Below are 16,173 nucleotides of genomic sequence, written 5' to 3' on the forward strand. Positions count from 1 at the left end.
GTCTGAATAGTATTCCAGTTTTATGAATTTTGAGTATCCATATGCAGAAGCAACACTTCAGATATGGCATGTTTCTCACGTGTATACACATCTGTAAGGGGAAAAGGATGCATGGTACTGTGTGTGAAAAATGTGTGATTGCCTGTTTTTCCCAGCATTTCAGCTACCAGCCATGTGCATTTGGCAAAATAGACACATGTGTACAGTTCTGTTTTGTTTGTTCTTTAACTTATATTTCCTTTTCCTTTTCTTACATTTTTATATGTTTATGTAGGAGCAAATTATGTGTTTGGAGCAACCCGAAACTGTCCCTCAGCATCTGAAATTTGTATTGAATTAATAATCATCATCATCTGGGCTGCAGATTCTTGGCAATCCTTTCTTTTTTACAATGTTAAAAAGCAAAATCTTTCCGGTTCGTGGATACTTGTTTGTTTTCCTCCCTTTCTGCAGATCTCTAGAAAGCCCAGATGTCTCAGCCACACTCAAGCAGCTTCCTTACCTTATGCTGGTCTAACAGCATGGTCTGCCATTCGCCTCGCTGGGGGGCTAAATCAGGATAATTGCAGCAATAAGAGGTAAGTTACCAGTTGTTCTGTAAGCAGGAGTTTCATGTAGAGCAAAGGTGGGAAGCCAGTGGCTCTTCAAATGCTGTTGGGCTCCCAGCTTCAACAGCCCCAGCCCTCAGGACCAATGGGCAGGGCTTATGTGTTGTCTAACAACAGTGTGAGGGCCACAGTCACTTAATGAGTGAGATAGGTTTCTCCATTTTATAAACTACTGCAAGCAGTTCCTTGATTATCGTGCATGTTGAAGTGTGTTGGACTTAACACGTTGTGGTTTGGGTGACGGAGCTCTTGGGCTGGGGTTTTGCCCAGAGTGGGAAGAGGCAAGGAGCCAGTAGGCACTTTGGGGGAAGGTCTGGGGTTAGTAACATCACTAGTGAGTTTAGAGGAGAGTGACAGCAGAACTGGTGTAGATCTTATGATAAGAGAACACACCTGAAAGTAAGGTGTCTTCAGGTGGTCTCAGAAGTTTAGGGGTTCTAAAGAGCCTTGGGACCAAGAGGGAAGGGGGAAATCCCATTATGTCATACACAAGAAAATGTCATAGTTAAATGAAAAGTTTCTCCTTGGCTTTAGTATGATTTTTTAAAAACTAGTTTAGGGGCTATTTATTATCTATCGCCCTCCAGTTTACCTTTCTTTTCCTTTGGCTTTGCCCTATACAGACAGAACTATTTAGAAATAAATTTTCACAATTTGAATTACACAACTTTGAATTACTGGGGTATAGAAATGCCTCATTACCTGGAATTCTTTTTGCTTCACAGAGTATTGATCTTTGGTGCAGCAGGTGGAGTAGGTACCTTTGCGATACAGGTAAATATGTTACAACTAACTACCTTGGCTGATATTTTGGGAAAGCTTAGACTCAAATCCTCTGCAATGAGTGACTAAGAACATCATCCCCCCCCCCCCAATCTTGGAATGGTGAGATAACAGTACTGATTAGTTGAGTGCCTTTTACCTATCTAGAATGTGTTTTTGAACTGTGACAATGCTTTTTGCTTAGAGATGGATTTGTGAGTAAATTAGCATTTGTTGCTGCACCCATTTTTGCTCCTGGTCCATCACTTGCATGTGTAAAAAAGGTTTTTCATTATTAAGAAAGAAATCAAATGTTAAAGGTACCGAGAGAAGAAATCTCCCAGGACCTATTTGCAGGCTCAATGTACTCTTGTTGGATACTATGCCTAAAAGACCCATCCGTTTCTCTCAAAATGGGGGAAAAATATCATCATGTTTAATTTCCCAAGAGTGAATGGAAGGGGAAACAAAACACTTGCTCTGTCTCAGCTGGACTTGGCAAGGCTGACGGTTTCATGAAGCACCAAATTGGGATCTGAACTTAATTTTGTGACTGGCGCACACCCAGGATAAAACAGATCATACCTAGTTAAAAGGTCCTAGAAAGTGGAAATGCCATGATGACACCAGGGTACAGTTAGAGTGCTTCCACTAAGAAGGCTACCTGCCATCTCTTGGATGGTTGAGGAAGCCAGATAAGGACCTCTGATGAAAACTTTACTGTATCACATGCACATATGGGGACAGGCAGCCCTGTTCCAAACCACCAAGGTTTTGAATTCAGCTTCAAATCTGTTGTATATATTGGTCCTTTCTAGTTCCTAAAGATCCCTTGAAAATCCAGTGGTAGATTTTGCTCTTTGCTGATCTACTCCGTGTTGTCTTGGAGGGGCCCCATTCCACTCTTTGGAAATCACAGAAAAGCAGTCTTTTATGCAATATTGAATTACATCTAATTAAAATATCAAATAGAATCTCCTTCCAGAGCTGACATTTTTAAAAATGTGATTTAAAAGTATCCAGGTATAAAATATGAGTACCATCTGTCTGTATATTGAAACGAAACTAAATTCTGAAAGTCAAACTGAGCTTTTTATTTGGGTAGGAAAAATGAGGGTTTGGGGGACAGTAACCCTCCAGAGCGGACGTGGGTGGCTCTGTGGGTTAAAGCCTCAGCGCCTAGGGCTTGCCGATCCTAAGGTCGACGGTTCGAATCCCCGTGGCGGGGTGCGCTCCCGCTGTTCGGTCCCAGCACCTGCCAACCTAGCAGTTCGAAAGCACTCTTGGGTGCAAGTAGATAAATAGGGACCGCTTACTAGCGGGAAGGTAAACAGCGTTTCCGTGTGCGGCTCTGGCTCGCCAGAGCAGCGATGTCACGCTGGCCACGTGACCTGGAAGTGTCTCCGGACAGCGCTGGCCCCCGGCCTCTTTGAGTGAGATGGGCCACAACCCTAGAGTCTGGCAAGACTGGCCCGTACGGGCAGGGGTACCTTTACCTTTAACCCTCCAGAGCAGATTTGGGGGGTGCTCAGGGAGTTCCATTGTGCAAGTGGGACACATTTGTTGGGTCCTAGTTGCTAAAGAACAAACTGGGGAGGGCAGTTACTGTTGCAACCTGCTTTGCGGTCTTTTGTCGGAAACATTTAAACTTAGATGGATTTGGTGGTCTGATCCAAGAAAGCTCTTTCTTTGTTCTTAATGTAAAAATGCCACAGGTGAAACCAGGTGAGCCTTCTCACTTGAAATGCATCATGCGGTTATGGACCCAGCTCCCTCAGAACAGAATCTGACAGCTCCTGACTCTTAGGTTTGGCCATCTTACTACCAGATGGAAGTACAGTGGTACCTCTGGTGAAGAACTTAATTCGTTCCAGAGGTCCGCTCTTAACCTGAAACTGTTCTTAACCTGAGGTACCAGTTTAGCTAATGGGGCCTCCCGCTGCTGCCACGCGATTTCTGTTCTCATCCTGAGGTAAAGTTCTTAACCCGAGGTACTACTCCCAGGATAGTACCCAAAGTGTTTGCAGCCCGAGGTGTTTGTAATCCGAGGTACCACTGTAACCGGATTCAGGGGCGAGGGGCAGGCAGAGGACACAAGATAGCCCCGGCAGTGGCTGGTTGGGTGTCTTTTTCCTAGAATTGTAGAGTTGGAAGTGACCCCAAGGGTCATCTAGTCCCACCCCCTGCAGTGCAGAAATCTCAGCTAAAGTATCCAAGTCAGATAGCCATTCAACCTGTGCTTAAAAACCTCCAAGGAGAGTTTAACACCTCCTGAGGGAGTCTGCTCCACTCTCAAATAGATCTTACTGCCAAGAAAGTTCCTCCTTTCTTGCACAGAACAGCTTGCCATTGATTTAGAGGATGTGTGGCAGTTTTCCTCCACAGGGTGCCGAGTGGGGGGGGGGGCAATGTAAATGATGATGATGGTGATGATAATAATAACAATAATAATAATAATTTAATAGGCGTTGGACTAGATGACCCTTGGGATCTCCTCCCAACTTTACAATTCTATGATTCTATTATGATTAATAACACTAATAATACTAATCATCTTATAATTTATACAGGTACCTACTGAGAAGATCCATACAAACCCAGCTGTACCAAAATGAATTACTGTGAAAATAAATATAAGGGGTGGGGGAATTTTGTCCTTTGCTTAAGGTGCCGTAAGTCTGGCCCTGTTGAGAAGAAATACAAATTTGAGTTAGAGAAGGGCGGTAGTTGTGTGCAATCTGCTGAAAACAAGTCTAGTCAGCTGCTGTGTTCTTTTTGTACTGTGTCTTCTCATTCAGCTAATGAAAGCCTGGGGTGCTCATGTGACAGCAGTTTGTTCCCAAGATGCCAGTGAACTCGTGAAACGTCTCGGAGCAGATGATGTGATCGACTACAAATCTGGAAGTGTGGAAGAACAGCTGAAAACATTACCGCTGTATGTATGGGCTAAACCATGGGTGTGCATGGTGAATTTGCACAACCCCAAGTTGGCTGTTCAATTTTTGGGTGGGTTTGAGCAGGTCCCCTGCACCTGAGCCTTCTGCGCTGGTAACTTAGTGAGCAATCCTTACAGGGAGCAACTGGGTCGAATTCAGAGGTGGAGCCATCACTGTATCTGAAGCCTTGCTGCTCACAGCAGCCAGGACAGAAGGTGGTATTTGCTTTGCCGGGTCAGGATCTGGCCCCTCTCTGACTGCTGGACTCACTTAAGATCCAGTGGATCCGTGGCCAACATTATTATCATCATCATCATCATCATCATCATTAATTAAATTTGTATATTGCCCTTCATCCGAAGATCACAGGGCGGTTCACCACATAAAAATACAACGTAAGAACACAAAGTACTTAATGAAAAAAAGAACCAAAACAAACCAATAATTCCCCTCCCGCAAACACATAGATCTGCCCTCTCCTATTCCACCCTGTTTGGGGGTTTTCTACCAGCAGGAAGATCACCAGCAGGAGCCTGTCAGAAATCCACACTGTGAGCACAGCAGGATCTTACAGTGGGAGAGCCTCCCTGCAGGTGGAGACATACAGGGAACCCACCACATCCTAACACTGGGGGCTCGAATTGTCCTGCCCAGACTATTAATGACTTACATATAAAGACATGTGTTTGTAATGTAAAGCATTTGCACATGAAACCTTTTGGACTTCTTTCTGAGTAAACATGCTTAGATATCTTTCCTCAAGTTGTTATGTAATTGATTGATACCATCATGGCCGGGACATGGTGTGTTCTTTGGGAGAGAAAGGAAAATGTTCCAATTCATTTTCTTCCTGTTTTATCTCCCTAGGTTTGATTTTATCTTAGATAATGTTGGTGGATCCACTGAAAAATGGGCTCCTGATTTCCTCAAAAAATGGTCAGGAGCCACCTATGTCTCCTTGATAACACCCTTCTTGGTCAACATGGACAGGCTTGGTGTAGCGGATGGCATGTTACGGACTGGAATGACGTTCGGTTCAAAAACCTTCAAGGTCTGTTAACTAAATCAAATGCTTTAGCTTCCTACCCATTTGCTGTATGTGAGCAATTGCTTTCCAGTGTGCTGTTTTTTCACCTGCTCTTTAATGTCAGTCATGCTCTAAACCTGTGCTTGCTGTCTGTTACAGCATCTTTGTAAAGGGGTTCATTACCGGTGGGCATTTTTTGCACCAAGTGGCCCTTATCTGGACGAAATAGCTGATCTCGTTGATGCAGGAAAGGTATGTCTGAATTGCTAGTTTTACTTCCTATTATCTGCTATAAACCATGTGCCGTTTGGGTTCAAATGCTTCTTTTGTAACTAAGGAGGAAAACTTTAGCAAGTTCAATGATTTGGCTGTGGAGCTGCCATGTTGAGAGTCCTAATAGGGGCTTCTGTGTTGTTGTTGTTTATCTATATAGCGTATCAGCTTACAAAAAAAGAAGTGTGCCTGGAGGTTAGGACTGCCTTCCAGTCTGCTGGAGCATAATCATTTAAATCTGTGAAGATAGATGCTTACAATACATGCAGCACATAACATGCTGTAGCCTTAACTGTCTAGGCAACTGGCTGGTGCACCTGAACACTGCAAAACTCCAGTGTTATTTGACTGCAGATCCCATTAGCGACTGCAGGTTGTGGAAGGCTGCTGTAAGGTAATCTGGCATCATTGTCCCTTGTATTTTGGAAGGGAGGCTGAGAGATAGTGGCTGGCCTAATTGTTCCAAAATTTGAACCAGGGACTTCTTAAGCTCAGTTTCTTAGCTACTGGGCTACCCCAGCTTAGAGTATTATTCATATTGACTCAGTTTTGTTTGCTGCATACATGGAGTAAATGTGACCTTTTTGCTCTGTTCATATCACTTGCTCTTTCACATTCCAGCCTTCTCTACTGCAGCAAATAAGAACAAGCTGACGCAGGGATGCTTCTCATAATAGCAAGGTTCAGTGGCCTCTTTCAGGTGGTGATAGCAAAGACGCCTTTGGCCTAGACAGAACTGACAAGCACTGCTACGTAGCCACATGATGTATTGGGGATGCCCGATTCCTCTCGAGTCGCCCCTTGCTTCATGCTTGGGAAGAACTCTTCGTATGGAGGAGAGGAAGGGCATAGCACTAAGTCATCTGCATAAGTCTCTGAGCAGGTGAAGGCTAATGCTATTGAAAATGCCCATTGTGTGTTTGTGGATGGCTTGGGGCTTCTTTTGTCATACGGTTTACAAAGAAGGAGAAATGTTTGCTTACCCTCTCATTCTCTCTGTTCAGAGAGAAATCCTTAATGCCAAGGTTTTCCTTCTCAGGGCTTTTATGCTTTCCTCATTTGCTTTAGCTTCCTGTAGATCCCTGTAAACAATGCTGAGCCGATATTTTTGATGTACATACATTTATTCCATTGTTCTGGTTTTGTCTGTATACATTGGTAAAGCTGTACTTACAGGAATCTGTAATAATAGGGCAGGGCGAAGAATGAGATAAGCGAAGCATTTTCCAGATTCTAACTTACAAGCTTACTGGCAATTGCTTGCAAAGGCTTGTGCTAAGCATTACTTCTGGGTTTCACATTCTGTTTAAAAACCCGCCCAGTAAAGTCAGTGGAGCTAAATTGGCAGATTATTAAAGCATGTAAGGGATCTAGAACAAGACTGATTAAAACGGGGGTTCTGTCCATTACCTTCTCACAGAAGTTCAGAGAATGTTTCCAAATGTTGCATTGTGAATAATGATTTCTTTCTGGAATTGGGGCATCTCTTGTTGTGTATTCTTATGAATGCACACTTTCATAAGCTGTGGTTTTATTTAGTGGTGGAAACAGATGTACGCTTAGTATGTTTTCTGCCGTAGTCAGCTTGTCCCAACAACAGCTCAGTGAGAATTTGGTGCTGACTTTAGGGATCTGGGAAAGGGGCAGACATTGCATTTTGCATCCCAGAGGAGTAATAATTATGAAGTAGATAAAGTGAGGCAGGAAGGGATGTCCTGCATAAAAAGCAAGATTCTTCTGGAGTAGTAAAGGCAGAAAAATGAGATACATCTGAGAGGTCTGCTCTCACACTTTGTTCATCTCTAAGGCGAAAGTGGGGAGCCTTTTTATAACGGTATCCTTTTGCACACTGGCAGTGGGTGGGGCTGGAGCACCCCCTTTTATCTCTCCCTCTGCCAGCCCCTTTCTCCCTTCTTGTTACTCACATAAAATTAGGCTGAGGACTGCATGTGACTCACCATTGATCTAAATCTGGTCAAATGCAGCTAATGAAGCAAATGGTGAAGAGCTGGAAAGTATCTCCACTGCCTTCCTGCTTCCCTGGAAAGTAGGCCTTTCCCATTGGGAGGGGCAAGATGCCAGTTTGAATGCCTTTCCATGCCATGGAAAAAATACTGGGAGTGGTGGTGGTGGGGTATTAGAAAGAATAGACTTCTGCTTCTTGGGTTGCTCATTGACTTCAGAAAGTAGTGATTTAACCTGTGAATGAGGTATTTGCCTGGATGGGTAGGAATATAGGCCTATTTTTTAAACACCAGGATAAACTATATGCCACTGAGTTGCATTCAGCTAAGTCCTGCTTGGAGCAGTTGCCTTGAAATTAATGAACCTATGTTAGTTCTGGCCATTATCTTCTTCTGAGTAGGACTAGCATTGAATGCCACTGCTTGTATCCAACTTCATCAAGATTTTCTGGGCCATGCTTGTGTCACCTGATCCATTGCGTTATTGAGTTGGACCTCCTGCCAGCTTCTCACAGCATACTTGCCAATGTTGAGCTACATCTTTCTTTCAGCAGGCCTCGGGGCCTGCCTTCGCAAGTGCAAGAGAGCTTTGAAAACGCCCACCTTGCTTGCTGCAGAGCCTTTGTGCATTTCCGCCCCCTTTCCTACCACACTTGGATGGGGTTGCCTCCTTTGACAAGCGTTAATTTAAAGTCAGTAGTCTGGGCAGGCTCCCATGCTAATAATAATAATAAAATCAATGAATATGTAGCCTTGTTCTGTTCTGAGGACACTTGGGCCTTCACGTTGCCAACTGTGAGTCATCTTGCTTTTATGCCTCTTGTCATCGTGTGAAATCTGGGGGTAGATCTCTACTGCATCTTACCTTACTGAATAGCTAGGGGTGTCACCTGCGAAGTCTATGGTTGAAATATACCCTCAGGCATGAACTCAGTAGTTGGCCATAGACAAGCGCTCTCTCTAACCCTACATGCACCCCTTAGCCCCACTGGTTTGGATTAAGGGCCTTATTCGGTTTCTGATTTACGTTGCAAATCTATGAAACTGCAACACTTTTCTAGCAAAGAAGGGGAAGAGGGCTCTCTCACTGTTCTTTACCCAACATAGGTATTGAAGAGGGAAGCCTCTTCCTCTGCAGAAACATCCTAGCTAGCTCTTGGTTTAGTTTTGCTTGCAGCTTAGTTTATTTTGTGGGGTTACTTCCAAGACTTGAGAACTGCCTTTCCCCACTTCCATTTTCTGAATCCTCCATTGGATCCAAGCCATCTTCTGCTAATGGAATGACTCCTTTGGCTCTTTCCCTTGGTGGTGTTGTAGTCCTAGCTAGTTGAGTTAAATTTCAGGGAGCTGGCCAGCCAGCTATGCCCCTTCTGAGGAGACTCCAATCCATTCCCCCTCTCCAACAGCCAGTCACCATTCCATGCCCACCGAGTATGGACAGTCCTCACTATTTGGATTTCTTGTTTGGATTTCTTTCCTACCCACACCTCTTCCCCTCATGTTTTGTATTCAGATTTGTCTTTTGGCCTTCTGCAAAGCTTTGGGATCCTGCAAAGCCTGCCATTTCCCTCTCTCTTGTGCACGAATGGTGCCATGTTAGCTGTGTAAAGATTCACACTCTGCAGATCGAGTGCACTGTTAGTACATGGGAGAATACTTCGCAGGTCACTGTTATCATGAATGGACAACCGAAAGATACGTGTAACTGGAACTCAGGCTCAATAATTTCACTTCTTTTTTTCAGGCTGGCAGTTCTGTATTGGTGTATGTAATCCCTTCCCTCCCCAGACTTCATGATTTTAATCTCTCTCCTTTGAACAAACAAGTGTTCTGTGGCCAGGGGGCTGATGCGTAGTTGTAAACAGATAGTGTTTTCATTGCCTAGTTAATCTCCACTTACTATCACGTCATCACTTGCTGAATGCATTTGTCTGACTTGCCCGCCTGTGCACAGGAAGAAATATTTGTCTTAGTCAGGTTGATTGCAGTAAACACTGAATGACATATTGTGCTGGGTACATGGTCAGCCCTTTTCAGGTTTATTGAAACAATGGGTCGGGATCAGCTGGCCAGATAAAGTGTTTAATGCGCCAGATTGCTGTGATCATCAGTTGTAGTGTTCATGTCGCTTTTTTGCATTGCTGAGGGTCAACAAGCCCGTCAGACCAGATGTCTGCAACAATTTAGTGTATGAGTTTTCAGCCTTTTGCAGCAGCCTTCAAAAATGATCTTAGTTTAAATTCAAGGGTCTTTCCAACTACACTACTTCTCTTGCCTTGTTTTTAAAGAGTGCTGTAGACTTCATGGAATAGTAAGATTGTGCCCCCTAGAGATTAGTCCTGTGAACCACAAGCTGTTTTTCCAAAATGGTGTGTGTTATAGATATTCATTCATAGACCTGCAGAGTTGGAAGAGACCATGGGGCCATCAAGCCCAATCCCCTGCAATGCAGAAATCTTTTGCCCGAAGTGGGACATTAACCCACAACCCTGAGATTGAGAGTCTCATGTTCTACTGATTTGAGCAATTGTGTGTGGAATTACTGTATGTTCCTCATTATCCTATTTCACTTTTTTCTGAGCTGCGAGGCTTGTTTTAATGGAAGAACTCATTAGCTTCAATTGTGAAGATCACTTGCAGATTTGATTTGTTTGTAGACTGCATTAAGGCAGTGGCAGCTGGGAGACTGAAGACTTGCAGTGGGTTTTGTATTGCTAATCCTGAGTATACATGGCAGCCACCCATTTGGTAAAGAGTGTGATGGAGCCCTCTATGTGCACCAGCTTACATGTTTAGAGCTTCTCTACATGAGGGAGAATCCTGACTAGCCCATGCGCCTGTTGGGCTCATCCACTCTGCCACTGAATCTGTGGGTGCCAGGGTCAGTTGTGATCAGTGCACATTTTATTGCCTTCCGGTGGTGGTGGTGCAGTTCATTAGGACATTTATTTGAATCGCTCCCCCCCAAAATATACTCTTAAGCATTGGCACTTAAAAAAAATACTTTATTAAAAGTCCACCTATAGAAGGGAAGGGTTGTAGCTCGTTGTGGAGCATCTGCTGTGTCTGCAGAAGAATCCAGACTCATTTCCCAGCATCTCTAGGTAGGGCTGGGGAAACTTGTTTCTGAATTCCAGGAGAGCTGATGCTAGCCACTGTGGACAATACTGAGCTAGATAGACCAGTGGTATGACTCTGTATAAAGGTCATATGGTCCACCTGTAGGAGAGAAATGAAGTACTGGGGTGCTGACACAAAGGTTTTCTGTTGTTTTTTAAAGCCTTGTAGTTATGTGTGTAATTAGATGGTGCCAGGATGCGCTTTTTAACCAAACAGAGATAATACACTTATGGGGGGGGGATTACTGTTCTAAATGTTGGGTCCTTCCTTCTTGCTCCCCTCCCATTTTCTTCTTCCAAAATATTGGAAGAAAGAGCAGATAAACCTGGAATCAAAGGGCTGTTTATATTGTGCATGTGTTTTACAAAGTGTTTGGCTTCATCTACTCCAGATAAATAACTGCTTGAAGTGTGTGGGGCATCACTAAAAATATCTGCAGCTTTTGTTTTTCATTTAGTTAAAAATGATACACCTGATTATGTGTTTTGCCCTTTTCTAGATCTTCATGATCTTCCCCTATAATTGATTGCTTTTGTACCAATAAGGGTACAATATTGAAAGGAAAACCTGCATTCTCTTTCTTGAGAAATACTTTATTTCTGCAGAGGTATAATATTTAGTCCGCTTGAGAGGCATAGCTACAGTGGTGCACAATCTGTAGGGGAAGCAGGCTAGTTTCAAGCAAACTGAAAATGTTTGCTACTATCTTTTAATGCTATATGCTCATATTTTTGTTGTGGGTTTGTGCTGTATACAAACCATTAGAATAACAATGTATTTCCATCCCCCTGCAGATACATCCAGTTATTGATCAAGTTTTCTCCTTTTCTGATGTTCCCAAGGCCTTCCAGAAGATGGAAGAAGGGCATGCACGTGGAAAAACGGTGATTAATGTAACAGATAAATAAATAGTTTCTGTCTAGGTATTCTGATTTCTGTGAAATTTCTTTAGTTCCTATGTGAGTTTTCTTACATGGGACTTTGGTAAGCTACTAATATCTAGAGGTTAATGCACTGTTACTGCAGCAGCAATAGAATTCTTATTTTGAAATGATTTTTTGTTATGACACCATGAAACATGGTCATTAAATGCACAGTCTTTGGGAAGCAAAAATGTAACGTTTTCATAAAACTTATTGAAGACAGGCTGGAAAACCCTTAAGGTGCATGGAAAGGGATATTTAAAAAGCTTTTTGTTTTGGATAAGGATTCACATTAATGCTTTGCTTCTGTAGATACCCTTGGCATCAACAGTGTATGAACTGTCAATCACTTGTGTATGTGCAGAATCACTATGAGAAAAGTGTAATAGGTCTATCCTCTTTCCCCCCACACTGGAGGCAAGTCTTTTCAGTTTTTATAGCCATATCTCATGAAGCTAATACCGACTGCTTCATGATAGCTGAAAGACTTTTGCTAATCCTGCATCCATAATTATCCCTCTATGCTCCATTTTGTGCTACACACAGACTCATATGCTATCTGTAATATGCTACTTTTATCAGCAGTCTATTATTCCTGCTCTTCATCTATTCTGCCTGCACCTTTTGCCAGAACTTGGAGCTATTTGTAAACATACACAATAGAATTCATCAGAATAATATTTATTTGTAAAATATGTTTATACAATAGTTTGGGGCACAGAAAAATGTTTATTTTTAAGTAACACCTTAAAACCAAGTTTCAAAGAAATAAGCAGCAGCTTCTTATCAAGAACACTAGAAATATTTTAACCAAAAGCAATAATTTGTACAGCAGATTGAAGTGGAAGTGTGCTAATTTCCTAATAAACAAATTAACAAAATAGTGTTCTCTAACCAAGTCAGTGCAGAATTGGAAAATCCTAACAGCTTTTCAGGACACTTGACAGAGCATCCCAGGTGTGCAAGTAGCAATAGTATTAAGTGGTTTGCATCAGAACATTCAAGATCAAAGTAATAGAAATAACAGAATAATCTTCACACTAAGAAAGAGTAGTAATAGAAATAACAGAATAATCTTCACACTAGGAAAGAGTAGTACTTTAAGAGCTATCTTAAGTTTCTATATATAAAACCTATTTCTGTTTTCTCTTGGAAAATTGCTTTGGTTTGCTAGAGATGCCTAGGTACCAAGCATCTACTATATTTGTCATGAGAATGCAAGCTTCTCCATGACTGCCTCTAACATGTGAGTTTTCCTGTAGTTGAATACTCAAGGAATTCAAAATGTTCCCACCTTAGCATAGAGGTAGACATTTTGCTGGGACTATTTTATAGAATGGCTGCAACTCCTCTAGACTGTTTTTCAGGGAACAATTTGGATTATTGTGGAATTCAGATAAAATTTGTACTTAATCACACAAGCTATTGCTGTGGGTTTTCAAATGCAGCAGTGTCTGCCCACTACATGCTAAGATGGGAAACAAACAGGATGGGTTGTAAAGCAGGGTACAGAAGTAAAGAGCTTAACACTGAAATAACTCTGAATACATTATCAGTAGTATAAAACTAACATGAAAATTTAGGCAACAATTTTCATCCAAAAAATTTTAGGGCACAGAAGTTGGGAAGCAAACAGTTGTTGTTGGTGCAGCTGCTTGAAAAGAGAGAATTACTATGCTAGCAAAGCCAGTTTTTATGGAATAGTATTTCCTCTTGCATTTCAAAAGTGGTACATTTTGACCTTTAACAAAGAGTTACTAAGGGCTCATTCACACTTCTGCTTGTCCCATACTTTGATGGGTTTTCTGTTTGCCCCACTGCCCTCCCTGGGAAAACCCACACTTTAGCACTGAATCAGAAAATATGAGTGACATTTACTCCAATTCAGTGGTAAATTATTGGCTATGGGAAAGTGGTGAGACAAGCAGAAGTCTGGATGAGTCCCACGTTGTATAAAGTAAGGCAGACATGCAGATTTTTAAGGAACTGAGCAGCTTATTTGGCAACCTATTCTATCTGGCAGCAAATGTTTGTGGAATATGCATTTGTCTTTGGTTCATTTTATGAGTAAACGGTTCATTATATTTGGTCCAAACAGAATAGCTGCAGGCAAATTTTCAGTATAAAAAATTCCAGTGCAAAAATGTAAATTCTGTTTCAGCATGAAGCCAAGGAGAATAAAACAAGTCTTTGTAAATAATTTAAAATACCAGATTAAAATGTATTCTGAATGAGTAACTTATCAATGATGTATAATAACTGCTTGCAATATGTTTTAACCTTTGAATAACAAATAGGAAAGGGGGTAGGTCTCTCGGTCTTAATCCAAGGGTACAAACAGCATTCACTCACTCACTCAAATTCTGTTCATTGTTCTTAAAAATTACTGTGAAGACTGCTCCAATGTCCTGTTTTCTGCCAGTCTTCATAAAGTTGATGGAACTGATTCTTAGCCTGTGCCATTTATACGACCAGCGGTTCCCAGCACTGTGTTGGCCTGTCTTCGCTGGCTGAACTGAGAACAAGGTGGTTTTGATCATAGTGCTTCCCACCTAAAATTAAACAATAGTTTCAGTATAGCATTTGTGAGCGAAAACAAATCTTTGATGCATCACTGAATCCCCCCAATTCCTCTACTTGTTGTCTTCATGCAGGATGGCATTCTTGTTTCTGTGCAGTCTCCTCCTAAGACAACATTTGCTTCCCTGCACCCTAGCTGCCATGCAAATTTATCTTGCAACCTGCAAGTATACATGATTTACTGGTTATCAGAAATTCTAATCCTCAGTCTAAGATGTGCCCAATCTATGAAGTATAATGCTATGCGTTTACTTATCTAGCAGATATTCCCTACTGTAAGAGGCTTACACATAAATCCATTTCTTTAATAACCAGGAACTATGAGCTTAGTCTGAGATAGCTATGATCAAAGTCCTAACTTGTTGCATAGAAGGTGAGTCATGACTTTGGTTTGACTGGGTCCACTGGATGTTGCATCTGTGAAAACATTTCAACATGCCAGATGGAATGATCCCCCCTCCTCTCCGTTCTGGGGGTTTTCCCAACCCCACTGAGCCAGTTTGAGGGGGCAGCAGAGAGGGGGGAAACCCTATTGTTCAAGGCATCCATTGATGGTGTTTTTAAGTGGATCCTGCTGGTTTTGTTTTTTTTAAAGCATTCTTGCTCTATTATTCCACAGAAAAAGGTTTTATGGGGGAAATGTTAGGGTGGTTGTTTTTTGCTACATTTACATCCTACCTGTCTTCCAAGATAGAACTTCAAGGTGGCATAGACAGGCTTTTCAGGCCATTCCCCATGGTTTTCAACCAAACCATACCTATTGCCATTATTTATTAAATTTATATACTGCCTTTCATCCAAAGTTCACAGGGCAGCTTACAACATAAAACACAATAAAAACAAAAAAATACATAACATAACAACCAAAAAAATCCCAGGCACATTTAAAAGGCCATAGATTGTTCTATCAGCCAAAGACTGAATATTTTCACTTGGTGCCTAAAGATTTGTAATGAAGGTGCTGGGCAAGCCTCCCTGAGGAGAGCATTCTGCAAAGGGGGAGCCACTGCAGAAAAGGTCCATTATAGTGTTATAATGTTGCATCTATTTAGAATGTTGCATTGCGTTAACGTGAGACCATGCCCTGAAAACGTGGCTGATCATACTAGAGTTTAGACTGTGTATATATCATATGATAATTTGTGTTATTAAATTTTAAACAGGCATTTACCTATGTTGATAATCATTAATGCTTGTATATCTTTTGAGTATCTACTTTGAAATCCTTGCATCTCACTTCTGTGGACTCAAAATTATATATCATGTTCACAACTGATCAAGGGGACTTTTATGAGAGGATGCTTACTACTCAAAATGACTAGCTCTGTTACCCGCAAAGGAATGCTATTTAACTAACAAAATGTAAATTGGCATTCTCAAAGTAGACTGCAGGACATCATCCGACTCTTTGTGACCCCATGGACATGACTAAACGACAACAAATTTGGCATTTACCGTATTTTTCACTCCATAGGACGCACCGGCCCATAGGATGCACCATGTTTTTTGGGGGGGAAATAAAGAAAAAAAAAAATTATTTCCCCTCCAAGCGCTTGTGGGGCCGGCAGCGGGGAGAAGCGCTCTTCTCCCCACCGCCTGCCTTCAGACCAGGTCCGGGGACAGCGGGAAGACGCGCTCCGCCTCTCAGCTGTCCCCGGAGCTTGCGGGGCAGGCAGCGGGGAGAAGCACGTGTCTCCCCGCCGTCAGCCTCCAAACCACATCGGGAGACAGCGGGATGGCGGCGTTCCGCCTCCCCGCTGTCCCCCAACCTTGTGGGGCTGGCGCTGGGGTTCTCCTGAAGTCTGGAGAGCGAGAGGGGTCGGTGCGCACCAACCCCTCTCACTCTCCAGGCTTCAGCGAAAGCCTGCATTCGCCCCCTAGGACGCACACACATTTCCCCTTCATTTTTGGAGGGGAAAAAGTGCGTCCTATGGAGCGAAAAATACGGTAATTTACACATCAATAATAAAAACAATACTG

General features: G+C 42.5%; 2 protein-coding genes across 6 annotated transcripts in view; one reads left to right on the top strand and one right to left on the bottom strand.

The window, feature by feature from the left end:
• The window catches only part of RTN4IP1 (reticulon 4 interacting protein 1), a 56,797-nt gene that overhangs the window by 3,590 nt on the left and 37,034 nt on the right, over positions 1–16,173 (top strand). The window contains exons 5-11 of one of the 3 annotated variants that reach the window (XM_083433534.1): positions 454–578; positions 1,334–1,382; positions 4,169–4,305; positions 5,174–5,357; positions 5,493–5,585; positions 11,485–11,574; positions 14,268–14,596. In XM_083433534.1, the coding sequence (XP_083289660.1) occupies positions 454–578; positions 1,334–1,382; positions 4,169–4,305; positions 5,174–5,357; positions 5,493–5,585; positions 11,485–11,574; positions 14,268–14,453 (864 nt within the window). In that variant the 3' untranslated portion in view covers positions 14,454–14,596. Of the gene's footprint in view, positions 1–453; positions 579–1,333; positions 1,383–4,168; positions 4,306–5,173; positions 5,358–5,492; positions 5,586–11,484; positions 11,617–14,267; positions 14,597–16,173 lie in introns of those variants that run through there. The other 2 variants (XM_083433535.1, XM_083433536.1) reach the window with 2 other exon arrangements.
• The window catches only part of CRYBG1 (crystallin beta-gamma domain containing 1), an 89,136-nt gene continuing 85,241 nt past the window's right edge, over positions 12,279–16,173 (bottom strand). For all 3 annotated transcript variants that reach the window (XM_083433417.1, XM_083433418.1, XM_083433419.1), the window contains one exon: positions 12,279–14,165. In XM_083433417.1, the coding sequence (XP_083289543.1) occupies positions 14,077–14,165 (89 nt within the window). In that variant the 3' untranslated portion in view covers positions 12,279–14,076. The remainder of the gene's footprint in view (positions 14,166–16,173) is intronic.

Source organism: Podarcis tiliguerta (genome assembly GCF_965153285.1).
Source record: "Podarcis tiliguerta genome assembly, chromosome: 3".
Taxonomy (NCBI): Eukaryota; Metazoa; Chordata; class Lepidosauria; order Squamata; family Lacertidae; genus Podarcis; species Podarcis tiliguerta.